A 27,832-nucleotide genomic window follows, 5' to 3' on the forward strand; every position below is an offset into this window, starting at 1 on the left:
AACGGGTGAGGGAATCCAAAGTACAATTCTTTTCGGCGTTTTAATGAAATGTTTGTATTGTTAAATTTTGCGCTTATTTAACGGTCTTCCCGCCATTTTAGCGATTCCCAGAATGAATTGGTCACGATCTGCAGCTCCTATAAATCCTACATTCATACGCTATGGGAATCGTTTATAGGGATGATCAATGAGATGCAACTTTTATGTATTCCACAGAATGCAGCATATTCAGTGATTTATACATTACATTTATCTTTGAAAGCATTTCTCATTTCCATAAAAGGTCATGTTTTTCAGCTTTCATGAGCAGCTATAGGCTCGGTTCACTTTAGCGTTCGCTATCAGGATTTTCCGGATCGGATCCGGAACGCATACTGTACAAACGGAACGTACGTTCCGCATAGCAATGTAATGTCTATGCGGACGTTCACACGCGTCTGTTCCGTACGTACCGGAGCCGGACCGGATCCGGACTCCGGACTCTTTTCCAACATGCGCTATTTTTTGGGTCCGGATCTCCGGCCCACGCATCCTGACCGGAGCCTGACAGCACCATCAGGCACACAGAAACCAATGGGGAACGGAAGGCACAGAACACACTGCCTACAAAAACCTGACATTCTACCCCACTTCCTATGCGTATCCAAGCGGCCATTTCGGATGGGGACACATGGGCCAAGCATGTCTGGAGTGGAGCAGCAGTGACAGACGTGCTGGAGCTGTTTTGGCAGAATGTCGGAGGTGGAGGTGAGGCCTACAGCGGAGGAACCTGATTCTACAGGTGCACCTTCTGCTGACCCCAACATTTTTTTATTTAATTTCGCTATTTTTTGCCCACGGATCCTGATGGCAGCCTGATGCATGCCTGATGCAAACGGACCGGATCCTGATCGGAACCGTACGGTCAGGATCCGGTCCGTTTGCAAGGCAAAACGCAAGTGTGAATGGGGCCTAAGGGCTGTCTATGCCCTTCTACCGTTCTTGCGGCGTCGCACACTATACACGCTGCCAAAATGCGCACGACAGCGTGTATAGTCTGAACGAGGCCTTTTGTATCTCTTCTGTGCTCAAACTTCAATGAGCAATCAGCCCTGGGGAGAGGATTATCGGGTCGCCCCGGACACCGCTGTGGTGCAGGGGACCAACACAGGACCCCTCCACCGCAAACAGGTCTCTTCTCAGAGCCACTCACACCCCAGCTGGAGGGATATGTGCCGATGTAATAATGACCTGTTTTTTTTTACCTAGAATAGAGGCAGTGATTTGCGTAGCCCGGTATTCTGCGTCTATATGAGGAAACGGTACAAAGGGAATTTGTCTCACTTCACACGATTGACCGGAATGAAATGGCGTCTCAAAAACTGGTCATATTGCCCCCTTGGTATAGCTCTCCGCAGCATCACATTGGGCTCTATTCACAAAGAGCCAAATTTTGCGCAAAATTTTACCGCTATATTTGCGCCAGCGGTAAACTCCACATTTTTTCCACATTAACTAATATTTTCCGCATGCTGGAAAAAAGATGCGGAAACAGCCATTATTCATGCGGGAATCATGCGGTAAAAAGGTCGCATGAAAAAGTGTTTAAAAAAAAAAAATTAAAGTCCACCAAGCACAGCCCTTAAAGGGACACTTAAGTCAAACAAAAAAAATGAGTTTTACTCACCTAGGGCTTCCAAGAGCCCCCTGCAACTGTCCGGTACCCTTGCCGTCTCCCTCTGATCCTCCTGGCCCCGCCGGCAGCCACTTCCTGTTTCGGTGACAGGAGCTGACAGGCTGGGGACGCGAGTGATTCTTCGCGTTCCCAGACACATGAGCACCCTCTATGCTGCTATATGGTATATGATATATGCTATAGCAGCATAGATGGCGCTATTGTGGCCAGGAACACGAAGAATCACTCGCGTCCCCAGCCTGTCAGCTCCTGTCACCGAAACAGGAAGTGGCTGCCGGCGGGGCCAGGAGGATCGGAGGGAGACAGCGAGGGCACCGGACAGCTGCAGGGGGCTATTGGAAGCCCCAGGTGAGTAAAACTCATTTTTTTTTGTTTGACTTAAGTGTCCCTTTAAGCCTCCACACTCAATGGGATGCGGAATATATCACCTACTATTTGTAGGTATTAAAAAACCGGTAAATAACGACGAAATGATGCGCCTGAACATTTTTGAGAATTGACTTTTTATTGCGGAAAATACCGACTTTTGCGGAAATTTTTCCGTATGAATCCCGCACTTTTACTGCACTTTTTCCGCATGCGGAAAAAACATGTGGAACATTTTGAGAATTTCAACTTGACGGTATTTTGGTCGCAAACTTCCCGCATGTACTTTACCGCATGCGGGAAGTCTTTGAGAATAGAGCCCAAAGTTTGTATGCAGTAAGATGTACACATTCAGCACCACTTGTGCCATTGGGGGGGGGGGGGGGGGGGGAGGAATCTTTATTACATTTTGGGCACTTTTATGAACAAAAGAAATTAAATCTGTGTTTAGCTCATTTTCAAATGTTTTGCGCGTATATAATGGTCTTTCCCACCATTTTACCAAACCCCACTGAATAACTATACCCGGAATCAATCGCTCACTATTGCACCACGCTCCTATAAACCCCTCCGAGAAACAGTTTCCGCCGTCAATTTATCGCCTCCCTTCCCAACCCAACCTGTTTTCCCAGCATCTCCGGCCCCATCCTGGATGTCAGAGTGGGTGCTCCAGTTATGCATGTAGATAAATTCGACGGGTAGGCCATTTCGTCAGCAGACCTGCCCTATAGGGGGCGTACAGCGGTCCTTTCAAATACAAAAGTATATTTTCTTACATTTTAATCAACTTCCCCAATCTGTCAGGGGCCGTTATCATCGTGTTTCCTGACCTGCAATGATCTGCCCGTGTGACGTCACCACTCCCCAGAGACAGCGCAACGTTACCAGCAGAAGCAGCGGGTGATCAGTAAATGAACGGGCTGCCAGGGACGGATCTAGACCAAGTTGCGCCTGGGGCAAGGTCAGGTTTTGGCACCTAAAGGTCAGGTTTTGGCTCCTAAACTGCCATTCCCCATCCAAATTTTGCCGCCTTTTTAAGAATTCAACAAACTGCGCCTGGGGCAAGAGACCTGCCTGCCCCCCCCCCCCCCCCTAGATCCGTCCCTGCGGGCTGCTCAGTGTAAGCTTACAGGATATGACAGCACTTTTAAGGATAGAGTGGGCGGCCCTGAGAAGAGCCTTTGTGTTGTTGGAATCAGTGAAGTAGCCGGATTAGCCTCCGAAGCCGTAGAGGGTAGTGTTGTCCGGATCATGAACGATTCGGATCTTCGATCCAAATCTATTTTGTGAGTCGAATCATCAAAATGAGTGATTCGGATTGCAAAGGGGGCGGGGCCAGGAGCGACACGCCCCCCTCTCAGCGGGCAGCGGGGTCCTGGAAGCAGAGCAGAGATGGATCGCTCTGTTGGGAGGGGACCCAGGGACAGGTAGATGAGAGAGAGGAGACATCGGTGCCACTGCCAGATATGTGTAGAGCACACATACTGGCTATAATGTGCTGCTCATTATAGGCTGTCTGTTCCAGTTGTGCATAGTGAACACATTGGAAACCTTTGGCACAGCTCAGTAACGTTACAGGCAGCATGCTGGTCTAGGACAGGGCAGGCACTGTGATTGCAGGGCAATATGATCCTCATGCACTGCTCTAAACAGCTGCACTTCACTTCTGGGAATGCTTTGGGGAATGGGAGTTGGGAGTATACAGATGAACATATAGGTGAAATATATGTAAAGCATATGATTGCAGCATGTGGGTATTGTGTGCAAACAAACATTTCTGCTCTCTGCTCGTCCCTCCTCCCTTCTCTGTCCACTCCCTGCCCTCTGTCCATCTTCTCCCCTTCTCTCTGTGTGTCCACCCCCCTCCCCTTCTCCTGTCCTGCTAGTCATTTCACCCCCGAATGCTTCCCTTGTAAAATGATCCGAGAATCGATTCGAACCATCCGGATCATTGAAAAGATCCGAACTTCGCATCTCTAGTAGAGGGTGCGGCCCTGGCGCTTGAGGGCGTACACCACATCCATGGCAGTGACCGTCTTCCTCTTGGCGTGCTCGGTGTAGGTGACGGCGTCCCGGATGACGTTCTCCAGGAAAACCTTCAGCACTCCGCGGGTCTCCTTATAGTTGAGGCCGGAGGTGCGCTTGACACCCCCTCTGCGGGCCAGGCGGCGGATGGCGGGCTTAGTGATGCCCTGGATGTTATCCCGGAGCACCTTCCTGTGCCGCTTGGCACCTCCTTTCCAGAGTCCCTTCCCGCCCTTTCCTCGGCCAGACATGATAGTAATGTTGCTTCTTCTCCGCTGTGTAGAGACGAACTGATCTGTGCTGCCGCCTCCTCTCCTCTTATACAGTCTGGGCGGACCTGAGGGGAGACTGCACAGGAGTGGGCGGAGCAGAGAGGTTTTTTTTGTTTGTTTTTTATGGCGAGTCGACCACGGTTTCCAGTCCAGGTGTAATGACAGATAGTGCTGCCCCGCATGCGCAGTAGGAGCCTGCGTCCCTTTTAATTTTTGTGCCGCGCTAAACGTCCCAAATATCGCCGCAGCCACACCACCTACACTCCCCACATTTTCAGGGTAGGGAGGGGACCCCCGATCTACCTCTGTGTCAAATTGCAGCCCCCGAGCCCTGCTGATTCTAGCGTTTGCTGTAATCAATCTCAGGAACCAGCGGGTATCGGGGGCTGCAATTTGATGCAGAGGTAGATCGCGGGGGTCCCATCCCTACCCTGAAAATTCCCGGAGTGTGAGTGGTGCGGAAGCGGAGATATTTCGAGGAAATAATATTAAAGTTCCAACTGAGCATGCGTGAGGCTGCTTCTGGGCTGCACTATCTGTCATTACACCGGCAATGTCTCTCCTCTCTTCTTTTTGCCTCCTTGCTCGATAGATCCTTCTCTTATTATCTGTGCATTCCACTTGTTATAGATTTGTGACTGTGTCAGATCATTCATCTCATTGTGAAGAAGAAAATAGGATCTGCAGTTTCCAATATGACTTCTGATACCCGCAGCACCATCTTGTGGTCAGTATCAGAAGTGCTATCTGAATCAGTACTATTACCAATATTACAATATTTGTAAAATAAAGCCAAATCTGCGTACATAAATTAAAGGCTTTGTTCACATTTATTAATGTATTTGCGTATGGATTTTTGTGCATTTTCCCATAATTACATATGTGTTATGTAAATATAAATACAAGAAGTTTTGAATCAGGATGACACCATTAATTGTCTAATTATTATCAGGGTGATACCACTGGCTTATGCTCTACTATACATACATAATGTGCATTACAATGGGTATGTCAAGGGAGCATAAAATACATACAGGCAGGTAAATGTTTTCAGAAAGCATTTAAAGCGAAACTTTAACAATGGTTTACATTTAATTCCAGCAGTAAGTAGCTGATACCCCCTTTCACACAAGGGGCCTGATTCACAAAGCGGTGCAAACTGTTTGCACGCCAGTGAAAAGCCCTTTATCACGCCTAAACTCAGTTTAGGCATGATAAGAAGAAACTCGCGCGAAATTCCCGCGCGCAAAGTTTTGCACGCGGTGCACCCATTAAACCCTGCGCGGAATTGCGCGATTGCGCATGCAAAACTTTGCACGCGGGACTTTGCGCGCGATCACCAGCACAAAGCGGTGCTAACTCAGTGGTGCAAAGGTTATCATGCCTAAAGTCTTTTAGGCGTGATAACTTGGTTATTACCGCTTTGTGAATCAGGCCCAAGAAATCTTTACCTTTTTTGAATAGATCATTGGGAAAAGGGGGTTTGTATGGCTGATATTGTGGAGAAACCCCTCCCACAGCATGATGCCATGACCTTGGTCCTGACAGTTTGCTGTCTGTGAACCTTATTGCATTGTGGGAAATAAGAACTTTTTCCAGAGGCATATGTGGGTATGGCGCCCGCCTATGGCAAACAATAAAATTGCCCTTCCCGATAAACAAAAAACTGGGTACTTTGTTGGGAAGAGCTGAGGGCTTTGCTGGATGCTGGGCAGGAGGGGCCTGGGCACTTTACTGGATACTGGGCTGGGGGCTTTAGGAAATTTGCTGGGGGCTTTGCTTTGCAGGGCTGGGGGCTTTGCTATGCTGGGGGCTTTGCTTTGCAGAGCTGGGGGCTTTGCTGGGTGCAGCTAACAGACCTCAGATCAGGGCGATAGGAGAGAGGCAGAGCAGGGCGCACGCTACCCGCCCACTGCGCCCAGACTTGTACACTTCACATGCATTGACCAATGACGTCACTTCTGCATTGAAGTGTCTGCATCCTGCAGATGGAGTGCGCCCTGCTCTGCCTCTCTGCAATCTGATTGAGAGGCAGCAGGGAGGCACAAGTGGTGGTGTAATGGCGACAGGGGTGCAGGGCCGGTTCTAGACTTATTGCTGCCTAAGGCAAGCTTGCAAGGATGCGCCCTACCCCTACAGCACCCGACAATTTGCATCACACGTTATATCTTCAGTGAGCCCCCAAACCCCAAACAAACACCCTCAGTATAGGTACGTAGCCAGGTATAGGTGCCCCCAGTATAAGTTGGCCAGGCACTCTCTTCACTTCCTGTTTCTGCCTGGTGCTTTCCTCAGACTTCTGCCGCCTGAGGAAGGTGCCTTACGTGCAGACCGGGCCTGCGGGGGTGCCCGTGCATGCTGTGGCGACCATGGCAGGACCATGCCTGTACGCCTCCAGATACACCACTAGCTTTTTTTTTTTTTACTGCCAAGCAATATCTCCTTCTGTGCATAGAACGCTCAGTAACGAACATTGGGGTTGATTTAGCAAGCTGCACTGCTAAAGCAGAGCAGCTTAATGATAGTAGCGCAAGCTCTGCGCACACTAAACTGCGGTAGTGCAGCTACTGTGCCCTGGTAACTTACGTGTGCTCCTTCTAACTAATGGCTGCTCCACTGAACCCGCCCTGAGTACCTGGGGGTCCAGTGGCTTTAATGGACGTGATCCCAGCGCTTTGATTGACCCAGTAGTCTGCCTGTCACTTGACAGGCAGCCTATTGGGCCAAAGTGCAGGGATCACCTCAGTTAAAGCCCACCAGGCCTCCCTCACATTAAGCGGCGCTGCTTTACATCACCTGACAGATCTAAAGATGTCGCTACCTGTGATACATTTCAGAAGGTAAGTCAGGGAGAGGAAAGATTTTACAATGGACAAACTGACTAAATAATCTATAACTGAATATTGTAAGGAGAAATTTTTATTCATCACTACGTTAATTTATGTGGTAGCGATCACAAGTAAAGTAGCACGGTAGCACTACGTCACTATCGCGCGGCATTTGGAAGGATCAGCCATGACTAAGTAGTGCATTCTAAACTGGCAGTAGAACGCGTAGCGTGCATGCACTAGCATTAAGTCATGTTAATTCAATTAACAAGCGCAATAAGATTTAACTTGCGCTGTTTCAGCGAGATAAACTACTAAACCAAGGCCTCATTTGAACCTGGTGCTGGGGAGGTTCCAGCAACCTGGAAACTACTCCTCACATCAGTATCTGTGAAGAATGAAGATCACTTTCTAGATAGGACCTGGGCATGCGTATTAATGAACGCGTGCGGACACGTCCATGCATACTACTGCGGGACATTGCGACCCGGCCCGGCTGCCCATAGATGAAGCAAGCTGTTCGCCAACATCACTAATCAGCTGTAAAAAATAAATGTTTAAAAGAGAACAGCGGATCGGAGAAGGACGGCATGCGACATTACTGCTACATGGGGCAGATAGAAGCCCCAGGTAAGTGGCGGTTTTTATCCACAAATTCCCCCACAGAACCCTTTTTAAGGTTATTATGCTGTTGTTTATCTTTTAGAGCAAAGAGGAAGTTCTGAGTTCAGGTCTGTTTTAACATATGTGGTGGCTGGATAGAGTACTGGTTAAGGGCTCTGCCTTTGACATGGGAGACCAGGGTTCAAATCCTGGCTAGGTCAAGTATCTATTCAGTAAGGAGTTTAAGGCAAGACTCCCTAACATTGCAGGGTGGCTTCCCGAGCGCGTCCCAGTGGCTGCAGCTCTTGAGCGCTTTGAGTCCGACAGGAGAAAAGCGCTATACAAATGTTCCGATTATTATTATTATATGTAGGAGGCATGATCAATGAGATGTAAATTGTTTTGAAATTATCCCATTTGTTTATGCAAATATATGCAGTTTAAAAATGTACCAATCAATTTACACCCAGGTTTAAATTGATTGGTCCATTTTCAAGCTGCATATATTTGCATATAAATTTGCATCAACTCTGAACAATTTGCATATATGTGATCATCCCTGATATGTAGCAATTTTGGTGACAATCGCGTGTATGGGGGCTTTCCTATTCACTGCTAAAGTCGGCACAAAATTAAGCGAAAATTATGTGAATATTATTACAAATTATTACAGGAAATCAATTGAATTTACAAATAGTAGTTATGTATGGGCGTAATAGAGAATATTTTGCGTAAACGTAATTAGCCGATTATGATTGTCACTATTAACCAGTTCCTGGCTGGGAATCCCAGTTCCGTCACCCCGATCCACGTTAATCACATCTACAATGAGCTTTTTGTACATGGCAAATTCTGTAAGCAGGTCAATGCAGACAGGAGGTGTCAAGGTTCAATGGGACACAGAACAATCCAACAATCCATAGATAGATAGATAGATAGATAGATAGATAGATAGATAGATAGATAGATAGATAGATAGATAGATTCCTGCAGTTCAAAGCTCAGAAGTATTAAAGGAATACTTAAGCTATACAGTAGATTAAAAAAAAAATCAGTTTTACTCACCTGGGGCTTTACCAGCCCCCTGCAGCCGTCCCGTGCCCTCGCAGTCATAATCGGATCCTCCTGTCCCCTGCTGCCAGCTAGCTTCGTTTTCGCCGACAGGCTTACTGCACCTGCGCAGGCCTGGCTACGCGTCTCCTTCTTTGTATTCCAGTCCGCTATTGCGGATGGGAACACAAAGGTTACGCGTGGCTAGGCCTGGCGGCGACACAAAACTAGCTGGCGGTGGGGGACCGGAGGATCCGTGAGGGACTGCGGGACGGCTGCAGGGAGCTGGTAGAAGCCCTGTAGAAGTCCTAGGTGAGTAAAACTGATTTTTTTTTATCAATGGTTTAAGTATCCCTTTAACCAGCACATCACATCCACGGAACTCAGACCAGATTCACATCCAGGGAATCAACAAGCCAAATAGCACCTCTGCTGGTATTAAACAATGGGTACTTATCCGTTAGCCGGGCGCATCCTCTAGGTGGCGACAAAACTCCACCAGAGTTACATCTTTCCCTACTATCCATGTCGGCCTGGAGGGGGAATAGTAATTAGCGCCACCTGCCGGATGCGCCCGGCTAACGGATAAGTACCAAACAATGTTAAACTATTTATTAAACAATAAAACCAACACACCAAATGCACTCACACAACTCTGCAGATAAATGTGTGGGGAGCTGACCTGCTAGGAAGCTGCAGTGTAACTCTTGTTGCCATAGTCAACAGCACTACTGACCTCCTCCTCCTTTTCCACTAGGTTTCTCAGCTGGTAACACAGCCTCCTTTGCACGGACCATGGAGTGGATAAAGTCATGTGTTCAGCAGACCCCCTTATCAGGTCATTACACAGAGGTGTGGGGGACTCTGCGGATAGTATGACGGAGGTGGCAGGAGGGCTAGGCTGAATAACCTGCAGAGAGGGCCTGCAGAGGAAGAAGTCAGTAGGGCCACTGGCCCTGTCACTGTGAGTTACTCTTTAGCGCCCCAGCAGGTCAGCTCTGTGCAAGTGTATCTGTGGGGTTGGGTAAATGCATTTTGACGTGTTGATGATGCTGTGTGTGGGGGCTATAGGGTGGGTTTGTGGGTGGGACCCTCTGTGAGCCTGTGAGTGAGGCCTGTATAGCAGGTGGGCCCCATGTGGGGTTTTTTTGTATGTTTATGATGCTGAAGTGGGACCAGGATGGAACATGCTTTATTTCTAGTGACAGACAAATTCATAATAATAATACGACCATGAACATGTTAGTGGTATCTGAGAATTTTCTGAAGGAAAATTACCCTAACCCATTAAAAGCTAGTATTGGTCATTCATATGTGAAACACCACCATACGCATATCAGTAGGTGAGCTCTTGCTGATGTGAAATTAGATTTAATTTCTGTGTAAAGCCATTCCTGTAAAGATGAAAAGGGAAGCTTTTCAGGGTGAAATATCTGTTTCACAAATTGTGCATGCTTCTAAATAAAGTCTTTCCCACACTCTGATCCTTTCCCACACTCTGATCCTTTCCCACACTCTGATCCTTTCCCACACGCTGAACCTGAAAATGAACACTCATCAGTAAACTTTCTGGTACACAAGGGAATGCTTATAAACAAAACCTTGAACCCATAATGGACATAATAAGGACACTCAACTGTGTGAGTTTTCTGGCAATTGTAAAGTGTTTTTTTTTATTTGCTTGTTTTAGAATAAGAATACTTTTCCAGCGTTCAAAATGTTAACTAACACGTGTTCATTTTACCGTGTTCAGCAAAGTCATCTTTATAAGCAAAAATATTCCATCACTGTGAGCATTACAAAGGAGTCCCATTGGCATGTCTTCTCTGGTGGTCTTGGAGGTTTCTTTTGTAAGTAAAACATTTCCCACACTCTAAACAAGGGAAAGGACGCTCTCCTGTGTGAGTTCTTTGGTGTCTAAGAAAGTATCCTTTTTGCGTAAAACCTTTCCCGCACTCTGAACAAGAAAAAGGGTATTCACCTGTGTGCTTTTTCTGGTGCATAAAAAGTTCTTTTCGCTGAATAAATCTTTTCCCACACTCTGAACATGAGAAAGGGCGCTCCCCTGTATGGATTTTCTGATGTGTGAGAAGACATGATTTACGACGAAAGGTCTTCCCACACTCTGAACATAAGAAAGGCCTCTCACCTGTGTGACTTGTCTGGTGATTAATAAGGTCAGCTTTCTCAAAGAAACCTTTCCCACACTCTGAACATGAAAAAGGTCGTTCACCTGTGTGACTTCTCTGGTGTCTAATAAGGCTTCCTTTCTGATGAAAGGCCTTTCCGCACTCAGGACATGAAAAAGGCCGCTCGCCTGTGTGACTTCTCTGGTGATAGATAAGGCCTGCTTTTTGAAAAAACACTTTCTCACACTCTGAACAAGAAAAAGGTCGCTCACCCGAGTGAGTTATCTGGTGTCTAATAAGGATTCCTTTCTGACTGAAGGCCTTCCCACACTCTGAACATGAAAAAGGTCGCTCACCTGTGTGAGTTCTCTGGTGTCTGAGAAGGATTCCTTTCTGACTGAAGGACTTATCGCAATCTGAACACGAATAGGGACGTTCTCCAGTGTGAGTTCTCTGGTGTCTATGGAGAATTCCTTTCTGACTGAAGGCCTTCCCACACACTGAACATGAAAAACTCTGCTCGCCTGAGGGAGTTTTGCCGACAGGGCCAAACGTGTTGCTGCCATCATGGCCTTCTGTTGGAAGAAAAGTAATATTAAAAGTGTATTCAATCTGCTGCTATTCAGTCCTGTATCATGAACAGTGCTATATGCAGAGTAGATAGAGGTGCACACCAGCACTGATGTGCCTAGTTCTCCATGGCAGCATTCCAGGGTACACTCATAGGTAAAAAAAAATACAGATTGCCCCTTTACTCCAGCTGCCCAGTGTGCCCCCCAACCTCCCCCCAAAACTCCAAGAATCCCGTATGGTGCTGAAAGCACTCTAGGGGCTTGATTCATTAAGCTGTGCCGTTAGAGCAGAGCAGCTTAATGTGAGGGAGTGCCCGTTAAAAAGAAGGAGCGATCGCTATGCACGGCTTACATAGCGGCGTGGGTTTCTATGCAAGGAGCTTGCCTTCCTTAGTTACACGCTTTGCTTACATAGTGACGTGTGTAAGTATTGCGACCAAAATACTTCACTAGCAGCTGCATAGTATAGTAACTATTTTAATTAACATATTTTAATTAAAATAGTGACGTGTGTAAGTATTGCGACCAAAATACTTCGCTAGCAGCTGTATAGTATAGTAACAATTTGAATTAATATAGTAATCCCATAGTAATAATTTTAATTAACATAGTAATGGCCGCTAGTGAAGTTGCGTGCGTTGCTATGTAAGCAACATCCGTAACTAAGGAAGGCACGCTCCTTACATAGAAACGTGTGCTGCTATGTAAGCCATGCATAGCGGCCACCCCTTCATTTTAACGAGCACTCCCTCACATTAAGCTACTCTGCTATAGCAGCACAGCTTAATCAAGCACTAGGATATGTAGCCAAAGCAGGCTGGGTCTTCCTGCCCATTTTGATCATCCCAAATAACTAGGTTTGTAGGTGTGTGTGTGTTGGTAAGCCCAGCCTCCACTGTAAGTAGTGTACCATAAGTTTGGAGGCAAAAAGATGGGGGTGAAGGTGAGGAGATCTATACCCGCCAAAACCTCCAGGCACAGGAACTCCTTCTACCCTCAAGCAGTGCTCCTTCTGAACTCCAGCTGAACTCGAGCACTGCACACAGCGAAGCCCCCTAGGATGACTGTCACCTAGGCCAAAATAGCTTGTGTAGTCTTATTATATGTCTGCTCATGCATGTTTGTTGTTTTTGGTTTGTTTTTGAACCACTATGGTCAATGACTTTCTCTTTGTAAATTTCTTTCTCTCTTTATTTTTTACACACACAAGCAATAGAACACAGCAGTACATGCATCCAGCTACATTTGAAATTGGTCAGCAGGTGCTCGTCAGCCAATCAGGATGCACTGTCATACACCCTTTACCTGCCATACCACATCTAGCAGCCATTAGCATTCAGGTGGGAGGCTTCAGTTGGACGCCATCGCAAGATTGCGTCGCTAGCAGGACCGCCCCGTGCAGGCATCCCTCCCACAGGGGTCCCTCCCTAACCGCTCACCTGTCCGCCATGTCCTAGAGCTGAAAGAAAACGTTTAAAAACACACGATTGGTTCACACGATGGCCAGGGGCCCCGGACCTCTCTCATTGGCCGGGGCCCCAAGGCCAACAGGTGATTCCTGGAGGGGAGTGCAGGTGGGCCTGGACCTCTCACACCCAGGCTCTGGACCTCTCACATCCAGAAAACCCACCAACACTGCCTCCATACTGAATGCTAAATTCAACACACACAAGCAATAGAACACAGCAGTACATGCATCCAGCTACATTTGAAATTGGTCAGCAGGTGCTCGGACCCCTGTGGGAGGGATGCCTGCACGGGGCGGTCCTGCTAGCGACGCAATCTTGCGATGGCGTCCAACTGAAGCCTCCCACCTGAATGCTAATGGCTGCTAGATGTGGTATGGCAGGTAAAGGGTGTATGACAGTGCATCCTGATTGGCTGACGAGCACCTGCTAACCAATTTCAAATGTAGCTGGATGCATGTACTGCTGTGTTCTATTGCTTGTGTGTGTTGAATTTAGCATTCAGTATGGAGGCAGTGTTGGTGGGTTTTCTGGATGTGAGAGGTCCAGAGCCTGGGTGTGAGAGGTCCAGGCCCACCTGCACTCCCCTCCAGGTATCACGTGTTGGCCTTAGGGCCCCGGCCAGTGAGAGAGGTCCGGGGCCCCTGGCCATCGTGTGAACCAATTGTGTGTTTTTAAACGTTTTCATTCAGCTCTAGGACATGGCGGACAGGTGAGCGGTTAGGGAGGGACCCCTGTGGGAGGGATGCCTGCACGGGGCGGTCCTGCTAGCGACGCAATCTTGCGATGGCGTCCAACTGAAGCCTCCCACCTGAATGCTAATGGCTGCTAGATGTGGTATGGCAGGTAAAGGGTGTATGACAGTGCATCCTGATTGGCTGACGAGCACCTGCTGACCAATTTCAAATGTCGCTGGATGCATGTACTGCTGTGTTCTATTGCTTGTGTGTGTTGAATTTAGCATTCAGTATGGAGGCAGTGTTGGTGGGTTTTCTGGATGTGAGAGGTCCAGAGCCTGGGTGTGAGAGGTCCAGGCCCACCTGCACTCCCCTCCAGGTATCACGTGTTGGCCTTGGGGCCCCGGCCAGTGAGAGAGGTCCGGGGCCCCTGGCCATCGTGTGAACCAATCGTGTGTTTTTAAACGTTTTCATTCAGCTCTAGGACATGGCGGACAGGTGAGCGGTTAGGGAGGGACCCCTGTGGGAGGGATGCCTGCACGGGGCGGTCCTGCTAGCGACGCAATCTTGCGATGGCGTCCAACTGAAGCCTCCCACCTGAATGCTAATGGCTGCTAGATGTGGTATGGTAGGTAAAGGGTGTATGACAGTGCATCCTGATTGGCTGACGAGCACCTGCTGACCAATTTCAAATGTCGCTGGATGCATGTACCAGAGCAGTGCTTTTCAGCGCTGCTAGATTTGGGCACAGCCGGCGCCTCCATAGACTTCAATAGGAATCATTCCTATTGTAAGCGCTCAGTGGGTAACGTCGGCTCCGTCAGCAGAATTTAGCATTCAGTATGGAGGCAGTGTTGGTGGGTTTTCTGGATGTGAGAGGTCCAGAGCCTGGGTGTGAGAGGTCCAGGCCCACCTGCACTCCCCTCAAGTATCACGTGTTGGCCTTGGGGCCCCAGCCAGTGAGAGAGGTCCGGGGCCCCTGGCCATCGTGTGAACCAATCGTGTCTCTTTATTTTCTCTTTGCACTATGCACTTGCACTATACTACATGCCGATGTGTACCACAAACAATACCGGGTGCGTCAACCACCGCACTTGGCGAAATAAATATGATTCTGATTCTGAGAGTGGCTGAGAAATAGATAATGGTCGGGAAAGGTGATATGAAGGGTGGAAGGATATATGAGGGGTAGGTGGGGGTGAGGGTTGGAAGAGGTGATATGGATGGTGTAGGGATAGATGAAGGTTAGGTGGGGGTGAGGGTTGAGAAAGGTGATATGGAGGATGGAAGGATACATGAGGGGTAGGCGGGGGTGAGGGTTGGAAGAGGTGATATGGATGGTGTAGGGATAGATGAAGGTTAGGTGGGGGGTGAGGGTTGGGAAAGGTGATATGGAGGGTGGAAGGATGTATGAGGGGTAGGCGGGGGTGAGGGTTGGAAGAGGTGATATGGATGGTGTAGGGATAGATGAAGGTTAGGTGGGGGTGAGGGTTGGGAGAGGTTGGGAGAGGTGATATGGAGGGTGTAAGGATATATGAGGGGTAGGCGGGGGTGAGGGTTGGAAAAGGTGATATGGATGGTGTAAGGATAGATGAAGGTTAGGTGGGGGTGAAGGTTGGGAAAGGTGATATGGAGGGTGGAAGGATAGATGAGGGGTGGTGGGGGTGAGGGTTGGGAGAGGTGATATGGAGGGTGGGAGGATAGATGAGGGGTGGTGGGGGTGAGGGTTGGGAGAGGTGATATGGATGGTGTAGGGATAGATGAAGGTTAGGTGGGGGTGAGGGTTGGGAGAGGTGATATGGAGGGTGGAAGGATAGATGAGGGGTGGTGAGGGTGAGGGTTGGAAGAGGTGATATGGATGGTGTAGGGATAGATGAAGGTTAGGTGGGGGTGAGGGTTGGGAGAGGTGATATGGAGGGTGGAAGGATAGATGAGGGTGAGGGTTGGAAGAGGTGATATGGATGGTGTAGGGATAGATAAGGGTTAGGTGGGGGTGAGGGTTGGGAAAGGCGATATGGAGGGTGGAAGGATAGATGAGGGGTAGGCCGGGGTGAGGGTTGGAAGAGGTGATATGGATGGTGGAAAAATATATGAGGGGTAGGCAGGGGTTAGAGTTGGGAGAGGTGATATGGAGGGTGGAAGGATAGATGAGGGGTGGGTTGGGGTGAGGGTTGGGAGAAATGATATGTAGGGTGGAAGGATAGATGAGGAGTGGGCCGAGGTGAGGGTTGGGACAGGTGATATGGAGGATGGAAGGATAGATGAGGGGTGGGTTGGGGTGAGGGTTGGGAGAAATGATATGTAGGGTGGAAGGATAGATGAGGGGTGGGCCGAAGTGAGGGTTGGGAGAGGTGATATGTAGGATGGAAGGATAGATGAGGAGTGGGCAGGGGTGAGGGTTGTAAGAGGTGATATGGATAGTGCAGACAATGTGACCAGGGGGGTCTTGGAGGATGAGGCCCACTTCCTGCTACACTGCAGCAAATGCACACCTGTGAGGACTGTCCACTTCCAGAGACTCTCTGCCCACATCCAGGATTTCCCCTCCACAGATGAGGAGAGGAAACTCTACATCCTAGTGGGGAAGTGTTAACAACTGTGCAAATAGCTGCCCTATATTTCACAGCCTGCCACCAACTGAGAGGAACATGCTACCACATAGACTGTATACTCCCAATACCCCTCTATGGACTGTATGTCCCAGCCCCCCATACTGTCTCTTACATCCTCCACACCCCTATGGACTATATACCCCAACCCCCTATATCCTTCCCTTATTCCCATAACCCCATCCCCATGTTAATGCTTTGTTTTGCTTTGGCAATGCTAAATGTATTTGGTCCTGCCAATAAAGCTGATTTGGATTTGGAGGGTGGAAGTAGGGCTGCACGGTTTTGCGGTTTAAAACCGAAACCGCGATTCACATGCAGACGATCTTGAGATCGTCAGTGGCTTCGGTTTTTTGTGCTACTAGCACTGCCGCCCCGCTCTGCTACCTCCCGCCGGCCTCCGCTAATCCCTGGCTTCTATGCTGCCCCACTCTGCACTGCATCTCCCATAGACAGCGTATCTGCTGACCTCACAGCCCCTGCGACGGGGGAGGGGCGCTGTGCACAACTTATGCCGGGAGAGTGTGGCCGCTCAAGCAGAGCTGTTTCTGCTGCATCCACGGCTTTCTCGCTCCCTGAAAAGGATGACAGCGAACAGCTCTATGGAGAGAACAAAAAGTCAAATGTATCAGCATACCGTTTTAGAATGCTTTCCTTTTATTGAGCTATGCGTTCCATAAGGATATTGAAGCCGACAATTGTTTCGGGGGCCACGCAGGGTCCCCCTTCATCAAGGCGTGTAACCATACTCCTTGATGAAGGGGGACCCTGCGTGGCCCCCGAAACAATTGTCGGCTTCAATATCCTTATGGAACGCATAGCTCAATAAAAGGAGCGCAAAGCATTTTAAAACGGTGTGCTGATACATTTGACTTTTTGTTTGTGATTGGGACATGCCTACGTCCTAGCATCAAGCACCCGAACTACAGCCGATGGTGTGCCTTCTACAACTTCCATAACTATGGAGAGAACAGGCAGCTCCAGCCGAGAGAGTGTGGGATGCTCTCCCCCCTCCTTCCTTCAGGAAACTTCAAAGGCTGCCCCATGAAGTAACTCTTTTTTTTCAGCGGTGTGATTGCACGGAGGTGGGGGTGGGGAGATGAGTGTACAGTGTGTGCCAGTGTGTGTGTCAGAGCATGTGCCAGTGTGTGTGTCAGAGCATGTGCCAGTGTGTGTGTCAGAGCGTGTGTCAGAGCGTGTGTCAGAGCATGTGTCTGAGCGTGTGTCTGTGTGTGTGTCAGAGCGTGTGTCTGTGTGTGTGTCTGTGTGTGTGTCAGGGCGTGTGCGTGTCAGAGCGTGTGTCGTCTGTGTGTGTCAGAGCGTGTGTCTGTCTGTGTGTATGTCAGAGCGTGTGTGTGTGTGTGTCAGAGTGTGTGTCTGTGTGTGTGTCAGAGCATGTGTCTGTGTGTGTGTCAGGGCGTGTGCCTGTCTGTGTGTGTGTGTGTCAGAGCGTGTGTCTGTGTGTGTGTGTCAGAGCGTGTGTCTGTCTGTGTATGTGTCAGAGCGTGTGTCTGTCTGTGTGTGTGTCAGAGCGTGTGTCTGTCTGTGTGTGTGTCAGAGCGTGTCAGAGCGTGTGTTAGGGCTGCACGGTTTTGCGGTTTAAAACCAAAACAGCTGCCCGGTTCAAGCACTCCGCAATACGCCGCACATTGTTAACTGCCCCCAGCCCAGCGTCCTCACAGAAGGCCCCACCTGCATATATGTGCAATTTAGTACTAAAGCTTGCTTTGAAAAAAAAAATCGTGAAAAAATTGAAATCGCAATTTCTGAGTGAAAAATCGCAATTTCAATTTTTCCCTAAAATCGTGCAGCCCTAGGTGGAAGGATAGATGAGGGGTGGGTGGGCTTGAGGGTTGGGAAAGGTGATATGGAGAATGGAAAGATAGATAAGGGGTATGTGGGGTGAAGGTTGGGAGAGGTGATATGTAGGGTGGAAGGATAGATGAGGGGTGGGCAGAGGTGAGGGTTGGGAGAGGTGATATGGAGGGTGGAAGGATAGATGAGGGGTGGGTGGGGGTGAGGGTTGGGAGAGGTGATATGGAGGGTGGAAGGATAGATGAGGGGTGGGCAGAGGTGAGGGTTGGGAGAGGTGATATGGAGGGTGGAAGGATAGATGAGGGGTGGGTGGGCATGAGGGTTGATAAAGATGATCTAGAGGGTGGAAGGACAGATAGATAGATGAGGGGTAGGTGGGAGTGAGGGTTGGAAAAGATGATATGAAGGGAGGAAGGATAGGTGAGAGGTAGGTGTGGGTGAGGGTTGGAAGAGGTGATACAGAGGGTGGAAGGATGAGGGGTGGGGTAGGGACGAGGGTTGGGAGAGGTGATATGGAGGGTGGAAGGATAGATGAGGGGGGGTGGTGAGGGTTGGGAGAGGTGATATGTAGGGTGGAAGGATAGATGAGGGGTGGGTGTGGGTGAGGGTTGGGAGAGGTGATATGGAGGGTGGAAGGATAGATGAGGGGTGGGTGTGGGTTGGGCGAGGTGATATAGAGGGAGGAAGGATTGGTGAGGGGTAGGCAGGGGTGAGGGTTGGGAGAGGTGATATGGAGGGTGGAAGGATAGATGAGAGGTGGGCGGGGTGAAGGTTGGAAGGATAGATGAGGGGGGGGGGGGGTGAGGGTTGGGAGAGGTGATATGGAGGGTGGAAGGATAGATGAGGGGGGGGGGGGGGGTGAGGGTTGGAAGAGGTGATATGGAGGGTGGAAGGATAGATGAGGGGGGGGTGAGTGTTGGGAGAGGTGATGTGGAGGGTGGAAGGATAGATGAGGGGTAGGCGGGGGTGAGAGTTGGGAGAGGTGATATGGAGGGTGGAAGGATAGATGAGGAGTGGGGGGTGAGGGTTGGGAGAGGTGATATGTAGCGTGGAAGGATAAATGAGAGATGGGCGGGGTGAAGGTTGCATGAAGTAATATGGAGGGTGGAAGGATAGATGAGGGTGGGGGTGGGGGGGGGGCGAGGGTTGGGAGAGGTGATATGGAGGGTGGAAGGATAGATGAGGGGGGGGGGGGTGAGGGTTGGGAGAGGTGATGTGGAGGGTGGAAGGATAGATGAGGGGTAGGCGGGGTGAGGGTTGGGAGAAGTGATATGGAGGGTGGAAGGATAGATGAGAGGTGGGCGGGGTGAAGGTTGGATGAAGTAATATGAAGGGTGGAAGGATAGATGAGGGGGGGGGGGTGAGGGTTGGGAGAGGTGATATGGAGGGTGGAAGGATAGATGAGGGGGGGGTGAGGGTTGGGAGAGGTGATATGGAGGGTGGAAGGATAGATGGGGGGGGGGGGGTGAGGGTTGGGAGAGGTGATATGGAGGGTGGAAGGATAGATGAGGGGGGGGGGTGAGGGCTGGGAGAGGTGATGTGGAGGGTGGAAGGATAGATGAGGGGTAGGCGGGGGTGAGAGTTGGGAGAGGTGATATGGAGGGTGGAAGGATAGATGAGAGGTGGGCGGGGTGAAGGTTGGATGAAGTAATATGGAGGGTGGAAGGATAGATGAGGGTGGGGGGGGGGGTGAGGGTTGGGAGAGGTGATGTGGAGGGTGGAAGGATAGATGAGGGGGTGAGAGTTGGAACAGGTGACATGGGAGGGAGGAGGGTAGATGAGAGGTGAGTGAAAAACTCTTGCAAAAAAAAAATAAAGCTTAAGTATATTATATAGTATATTATATATGTATAGTATATCTTACACTTATATGCAGTATGACTTACCTGTGCTAATATCTGTAGCAGATTCCTGTACATTCACAGTCCCTATTGTTTCACCTCCTTCCATAGACAGCTGATCACTGCTCACATATGTTTCTTCTTCTTCCACTTTAACTGTCCTTATATCACCCTCCTCCATAGACTGCTGATCACCCATCATATATGTCTCATCTTCTTCCTCTTTAACTGTCTCCATAATTTCACCATTCCTTATAGACTGCTGATCAGTCCTCATATACATCTCTTCTTCTTTCTCTTTAATTGTCTCCCTCATGTCACCCTCCTCATTGGACTGCTGGTCACTCCTCACATATTTATCTTCTTCTTCCACTTTAATTGTCCTCAACATATTGCAGTGATCTGTAGATTGCTGATCACCCCTCATAAACATCTTTTCTTCCTCTTTAATTGTCCTTGTACCATCCTCTATAGTCTGCTGATCACGCCCCAGATATGTCGCCTCATCCTCTTTAATTACCCTCGCCATTTTATGTTTGTGTATGGACTGCTGATCACTCATCACATACAACTGCTTTTCTTCATCTTCAACCTCAACTTTTATATAAGTCAGTTCTTCATCCTAAACCAACAATTTGAAGTAATACAGTGAATATATACAAACTTTAGACTATAAATACACACAACTTGGGAGACATTTTTAGGTTCGCGAGACCAACCGTCCACCTACCTGATAAAGGTGGGGGATGGTGGGATCTTCCTGTAGACAATCTTGGGAATAAAGAGGACCTGTACATCTCTCTGGTGGCTTTCTGTCACTGGATCCATCTGTAGAAAACAAACAGTGACTGAATACATTACGGTTGATTCTTCACTTAATTTTCGTGTGTAACTAAGCAGCGGCCACTGCTTACAAAAGCTGTGCAGTACAATAATTCATTACCGCGGCCTCTACTATGTTAATTAACATAATAGCAGCCACGCTAGTGAAGTACCACGGGGCTTTTGTAAGCTGCAGCCTCTGCATTGCTACGCACGCTACGCTGTCACTAGTGTGCGTAGCATGCAGAGAAATACAATTAAGTTGTGCTGCTTTATTAGCGCAAGCAACAGGAGGTTGCTCGCGCTACTTAATTTGGTGAATCAACTACATTGTTGCTATCAGGCTGATTCCCAAACTAGCGGTAAAGCTGCCACAAACAAGCAGCGAGTGATACAACTCTGTGCACACAGTCCCGTTGCTTAGCGTGCGCTCTTAAGTTATGTGCGCTCCTTGAAACTGGTGCGTGATGGGCTGTAGTGCGACCCCGATACTTCACTAACGCAGCTGCTACTACGTTAATTAATGTAGTAGCGGCCAAGCTAGTAAAGTTTCGTAGTCGCAGTACAGTATATCGCGTGCCAATTACATGGAGCGCACGTAACAGGATTGCACAAAGCGCATGCTAATTTTATCCCGAGCTGCTTGTGAGCAGTAGCTTTACCACTCGTTTGTGAATCAGCCTGTTTGTGTTTATCAGATGATGGAGGGATCTAGGTGGACCCTCTATACTGCTTTCTCCTTTAGGCCCCTTGCACACTGGCATTGCGAACCTGCGTTGGGCTACCCTTTCTTACCGCAAGGTGCCGTGAGTGTAATGTAAGACAATGGAACCTTGCAGAGTTTATGCGGTGCTATGCACCGGAAGCATCCGATCTGAAGCAAAGGCTGCTGCACGTTACTGCATGAACTGTGATTACCGCACGGATCATCTAGCAATGCAAGTCAATGGGTGACGCAGCCAGTGTGCATGACGAGTGAGCGGTGTGACGCTCATGCGCTGACCGATGGGAATCCCAGTGACGCAGCTCCGCATCGCACACATCCAGTGTAAAACCGGCCTTACAAGAAATTAAAGTTTCCTCTTACCCGGTGACATGAGCAGCTGATTCTCCATCATGTTGTCATTCTATAGATGTTACCGATAGTATTTTTTTGTTGTTGTTGTTTACAGCTGTCTGTAAATTTAAATGAAATTATAATTATAAAAACAACGATGTTCAAAATACATATGCAGCTTTGAAAGAAGGATGCCTGGAATCCAAGGCAAACATAATTAAGCACGGTTGCGGAGTCGGTATAAAAATCCACCGACTCCGACTCCTCAGTTTAGGATTCCACCGACTCCGACTCCTCTAATTTGCATATTACAATCTTGTTAATTGAAAGTATGTAACTTGAAATGCGTCTCTTAACTGCCAACGCTTAGGAATTTTAAAAGACAAGTGAAGTGAGAAGGATATGGAGACTGACATATTTTTTACTTTTAGTCATAGACAAAAACTAGTCCTTGGTAAGATTACTTGTAAAAGGTACAGACTGGAACAAGGAACATCTATCAAGCTTTAGGCAATGTAAATGTGGGTACATGTAAGAGTGATGTGCAGGTACTCTGCAGGGGAATGAGGAGATTCTTCCTCTATTACACATTCTTCATGCACAATCTGAACATGGATCAGGCCCTAGGCAATGTGACTGTGGGTACATGTAAGAGTGAGGGGCAGGTACTCTGCAGGGGAATGAGGAGATTCTTCCTCTATTACACATTCTTCATGCACAATCTGAACATGGATCAGGCCCTAGGCAATGTGACTGTGGGTACATGTAAGAGTGAGGGGCAAGTACTCTGCAGGAGCATATATAGTACTACTGAGTAACAAAGTAAACCTGAGACAGATGAAATTAAGGTATTATACATACCTGGGGCTTCCTCCAGCCCCCTTCAGGCTAATCTTCTGCTATGAGTCCAGGTACTTGAGCCACTCTGGCGTAGTGCACATGCACACACTCCACCGACGGGAGCGTACTACATCTGCGCAGCACTATTGCACAGGTGCAGAATGCTCCTGGCTGTAGGAGCGGCACGTGGCCGGACTGCGCTGACTGGCTGAATTACCGGGACTCATAGCAGAAGATCCAGGTGGTGGAGGAGGACAGCGAAGGACTGATTGGCCTGAAGGCGGCTGGAGGAACCCCCAGGTATGTATAAAACTTTTCTTTTCATCTGTCTCAGATACCCTTTAATTCATAGTCTCCAAAACAAATTTTAACAGCATATCAAATTATTTGATTTCATGAGCAAAGAGAGTGTATACATTTGCATAAATCGGCATCAACGCAGAATTATTTCCATTTCATTGACCATCTCTATTAGTGACAGGGCTACACATCAGGCTTTATTCTTACAGCATAGATGTTATTTAGTAAATATAAGAGATTCCTGTGTGTCCTTTAGATTGTAAGCTCGCAAGGGCAGGGCTCTCTCCCCCTTTGGTGTCTTGGAAATCATTATACATTTTATTCATCATGTTACTTTTATCTCTGTCATTACCAATTCTACAGTATATTTTGTATTTTGTATCATTCTTTGTATTTGTCACTAATTATGTATCTTGTATATTGGTGTACACCATTGCCTGTATTATTATGTATTGTTTCTTACTTTGTACAGCGCCACGGAATATGTTGGCGCTTTATAAATCAATAATAATAATAATACACATCATATATACTGTAGTCACAATCAGACATGTATATCTGACTTTAAAAATATGGGGACTGCTTTATTGAAGCAAGTAACTAATTTTGATTGGTTTATTTCATTTTTGTGGACTAAGGACAGCTATTACTGTATATATAAATTATTTGTGATGACTATTATCTGAGAAATAGAACATTTTATCATATTTTCTATTTTAATTACAGTTTAAATTCATTAGGAGTCGGAATTGGTGCATTTTTTCTCCGACTCCAGGCACCCAAAATTGCTCCAACCCCGACTCCACAGCCCTGTTATTAAGTGCAGGGCAAATTAGGTTGGTAAGGTGGTTATTATAATTCTCTGCAATAGAACCAGCCAGCATGCTGCTCCTTAGATTAGAGGTACACAGAGAGCTGTAGTAGGTTAGACTAGGTAGTTGGGTATAATTCAGGAGACAAGTCTTTTCCTGCCACTCAGTGACCAAAATGCACCCAGCCAGTTTATCGAGCTTATTCTAAAGGTGTGCAATACAGCATCCAAAGGTAACCTGTCCCTCCCAGTACCAATAAATGATCCCAATGCTGCACAAAACACTGTGCACAAACCCCTTACAGTATGAGCAACACAGAAAATGAGTTCTTTCAACCCTTTCCATGTCTACACCCCCTCCCCCCCCCCCACACACACACACATGTGGCAATTACTATAAGTACACATGACATGGTGGCGTAGTGGTTAGCACTCTCGCTTTGTAGCGCTGGGTCCCCAGTTCGAAACTATCTGCAAGGAGTTTGTATGTTCTCCCCGTATCTGCGTGGGTTTTTATCAGGCATTGTGGTTTTCTCCCAAAAACATACATATAGGTTAATTGCCTTCCCTATAAATTGGCCCTAGACTACAATACATACAATACTTGATACATACATAGACATATGACTATGGTGGGGAGTAGCCTTTCTGAGGGACAGTTGGAGACAAGACCATCTACTCTGTACAGCGCTGTGGAAGATGCGCTGTATAAATACTAAATAATAATAATAATGACACCCCAATATCAACCAGTGGAAAAGGGTTACAGTGATTACAGTGTTAGGGATCTTTTACAGTAATTGCATTTTGCCATAACATTCTGATCGCATGCGTAACACAAAGTCCATCAAAGAAATATTTGAAATCATGGGTGCTATTTGAAACAAATGCAATGCGGTTGTGATTTTAGGTGATTGGAAATATCATGCAAGAAGCATTTTTCCTGCGTTGCTCGCAGCCTGAACAAAATCACAAAGCGCAATATTGTGCTGCAAACGAAATCGCACTGCATTTGTGATTTCAATTTGCAATATAAAAGAGCCCTTAATCACGATCTCCTGAATGCAATCTCCTGAATGCTGTAAAAGTGGTGCGATCCGATAATGCAAAAGGGCTCTATCATATTACAATCATATACATTCTATCGCTGCAAAGCAAAAGTTCTATCCATTATCTATAGTAAAATTGGCCCCTCTTCTATGGTTTCCTACGAATTATATTATTATAATTATAATAATTATTATTTGCATTTTGCATCATTTCTATATGAGTCTTCCTGAATGTTCTGTTGCATTAATCAGTGGCAAAGCTAAGTAGCTATGGGCTCATCCCAGTGCATGTTTTAAATTGAATTAAAAATGACTGACCAATATTACCACCTCCATATAGTGTGTGGACCAACAGATTTTTAATACTATGAACAGATTGCGTGGTAAGCTCTCATGTTATATGTAAGTGGTAAAGTTAGCCAATCAAAATTGGATGTGTGTACCAAGCTATTGAAAAAGAGAGGGAGCAGAGAGACAGAATAATCACCGTGTCCCGATTATGGGGTTTCCAATCTTACAGTGACCCTTTACATGAAAGATGCTTCAGGGCAGCCAGTGCTACGATGGGGGGTGAAAACACAAGGGAGTTACTGGTTCAGTAAATATACAAGAATGTAATTTAAACATGTAAAAAAATATAGCTCTTTACCGCCTCTGCCAGTTCCAACAATGTCTCCTTTCTACTTCCTGCCACTAGTCCATAGAGCTCCCGGTGTGCGTTTCACCTCTTGTTGTCCGTGCGTTCCATTTGTTATTAGTAATAGTGACATGATTACCACCTTGTGGAGAAAAGCTGCACTGCAGCTTCCAATCTAATTTTTCTGCTGTATTCTTAGACATAATACAATAATACAATACAATACAATAACATTTCTATAGCGCTTTTCTCCCATTGGACTCAAAGCGCTTAGGCTCTCTCAGATTCAGTAATTAGTAGGATGAAGTATTCACACAACAAAAGTTATATTTCTGCAAATGTCAAACTGAACAGGTCGGTTTTCAGTCTGGATTTAAACACGTCCAGGGATGGAGCTGTCCTGATCTGTTGAGGTAAGGAGTTCCAAAACGTAGGGGCAGCATGACAGAAGGCTCTGGGACCAAACGTTTCCAGGTGGACTCTGGGTATGACTAGATTATTAGAACCTGTTGATCTGAGAACGCGGGGATTGCTACGTAGCTGCAACATATCTTTCATGTATCCAGGGCCTAGATTATTCAGGGATTTAAATGTCAGTAGGCCGATCTTGAATAGGACCCTCCATTCTATAGGTAGCCAGTGAAGGGAGTGCAGGACTGGCGTTATGTGGCAGTGATGGGGTTGGTTGGTTAGCAGTCTGGCAGCAGTATTCTGTATCAGCTGTAGACGGTACAAGGCCTTTTTTGGAAGACCAGTGTAGAAAGCATTGCAGTAGTCCAGTCGGGATGTGATGAAGGCGTGGACTAAGGTTGGCAGATCTTCTGGGGGGATGAGGTGCTTGATTTTTGCAATGTTCTTCAGGTGAAAATAGGATGATTTCACCACAGCAGAGATTTGAGTTCTGAAGTTTAAATCCCCATCAATTAGAACTCCCAGGCTACGCACATGATCAGAGCTGCGTAGATCCGTGCCTCCTATTCCCAGTGGTGAAGACTGCAAGTTAAGTTGTTTTGTTATCATGCTCTGCCCTCCAATCAGAAGGACTTCAGTTTTGTCTGCATTTAGTTTCAGCCAGTTGTCATTCATCCATTTCTGTAGTTCACGTAAGCAGGCGTTTATAGTTAGAGTTGGGTCTGTCACACATAACAACCAAAGTTGTTTAGGTGGTACCTAAGGTTTCTTTGCAAGCTTTCGAAACTTTAAGTTTCTTCTTCAGGCATGTTTCAAGCTTGCAAAGAAATCTTGTACAGTTAGTCATTAAAGAGAATCTGAAGCCAATTAAAAAACAAACAAAACAAAAAACAGATACCTAAAAACTTGGACCTAATACCTCCCAACTTTTTGAGATGAGAGGGACACTTAAGCCACACCACTGCCACACCCCTGATCACGCCCCACCACACCCCTAGTCACGCATACCATAAAGATTTCATGAGAAAAATATGTTGTTATAATTCAAACCACACTGGTCCTTTCTATCCTGCTTCATTTTCCTTCATATTAACATTTTAAAATTAGTAATATATCAATTTAAAGGATGGGAATAAAGTTTAGAGTCAAAACACATTTTTTTAGTAGAGAAATATATATATTTACATTTACATATTTTTACATATTTACATAGAAAGAGGGACAAAGTCCTGAAAAAGGGACAGATGAGGAGGAAAGAGGGACAGGGTTCCCAAAGAGGGACTGTCCCTCCAAAAGAGGGACAGCTAGGAGCTATGAAGTTGTATAGTGTAAAGTCTGTGGTCATTGGTCAACAGTGCTGCTCGGATACCCCTTTTCAAAATCCGGATTGAATTCGGATCCGGATACCAGATATCGGGATCGGATATCCGAGTTTAAAATTTTCTGATCCGAATCGGATATCCGACCTCAATATCTAGGGTATCTGGGCAGATTCGGATATCTGGATCGCAAAAACGGAAGTAGCCTTTCAATTGCTTCTAAAACGTTTTTTAGGGTAAATGAGGCATGTAGTATCATGTTTTTTTTAAAGGGAAACATTCATTGATTATGTGGGGACTTAAAATCCCCCCCCCCCCCCCCCCCCCCCAAAAAAGCTGTCAATTAACATCAGGACTAGGTTCCAGACAGCGGTCGTGCACTTGACACTTTGCACTTGGTACTTTGCATTTGGCACTTTGCACTTGACACTTGCCACTTTTCACTTTGCACTTGCCAAGTGCCATGTGCCAAGTGCAAAGCGCAACGTGCCAAATGCAAAGTGCCGAGTGCGAAGTGCAAAGAGCCAAATGCAAAGTGCCACGAGCCGAGTGACAGTCAGACAGCAGAGGAGAAGACACTAGTGCACACTAACTGTCACATTGGCACTGCTCAGCAGCACAGCAGTTCTGTAGTACGCTAACACAGTAGTCCTACTAC

General features: G+C 47.2%; 2 protein-coding genes across 2 annotated transcripts in view; both read right to left on the reverse strand.

Moving 5' to 3' along the window:
* Positions 1 to 3,253: 3,253 nt before the first annotated feature.
* LOC137535636 (histone H4-like) lies at positions 3,254 to 4,317 on the reverse strand. The gene is made up of 2 exons (XM_068257495.1): positions 4,031 to 4,317; positions 3,254 to 3,278 (listed from the first exon to the last, which is right to left on the reverse strand). The coding sequence occupies exons 1-2, from the start codon at positions 4,315 to 4,317 to the stop codon at positions 3,254 to 3,256; spliced, it is 312 nt and encodes a 103-aa protein (XP_068113596.1).
* A 6,157-nt stretch (positions 4,318 to 10,474) lies between these two features.
* Positions 10,475 to 27,832, reverse strand: part of LOC137536882 (zinc finger protein 850-like) — a 53,609-nt gene continuing 36,251 nt past the window's right edge. The window contains exons 6-8 of the mRNA XM_068259064.1: positions 20,659 to 20,756; positions 19,974 to 20,550; positions 10,475 to 11,523 (exon numbers count right to left, since the gene is read on the reverse strand). Coding sequence (XP_068115165.1) covers positions 10,616 to 11,523; positions 19,974 to 20,550; positions 20,659 to 20,756 — 1,583 coding nt within the window. The 3' untranslated portion in view covers positions 10,475 to 10,615. The remainder of the gene's footprint in view (positions 11,524 to 19,973; positions 20,551 to 20,658; positions 20,757 to 27,832) is intronic.

The sequence above is a fragment of the Hyperolius riggenbachi genome, chromosome 10, assembly GCF_040937935.1.
Source record: "Hyperolius riggenbachi isolate aHypRig1 chromosome 10, aHypRig1.pri, whole genome shotgun sequence".
NCBI lineage: Eukaryota > Metazoa > Chordata > Amphibia > Anura > Hyperoliidae > Hyperolius > Hyperolius riggenbachi.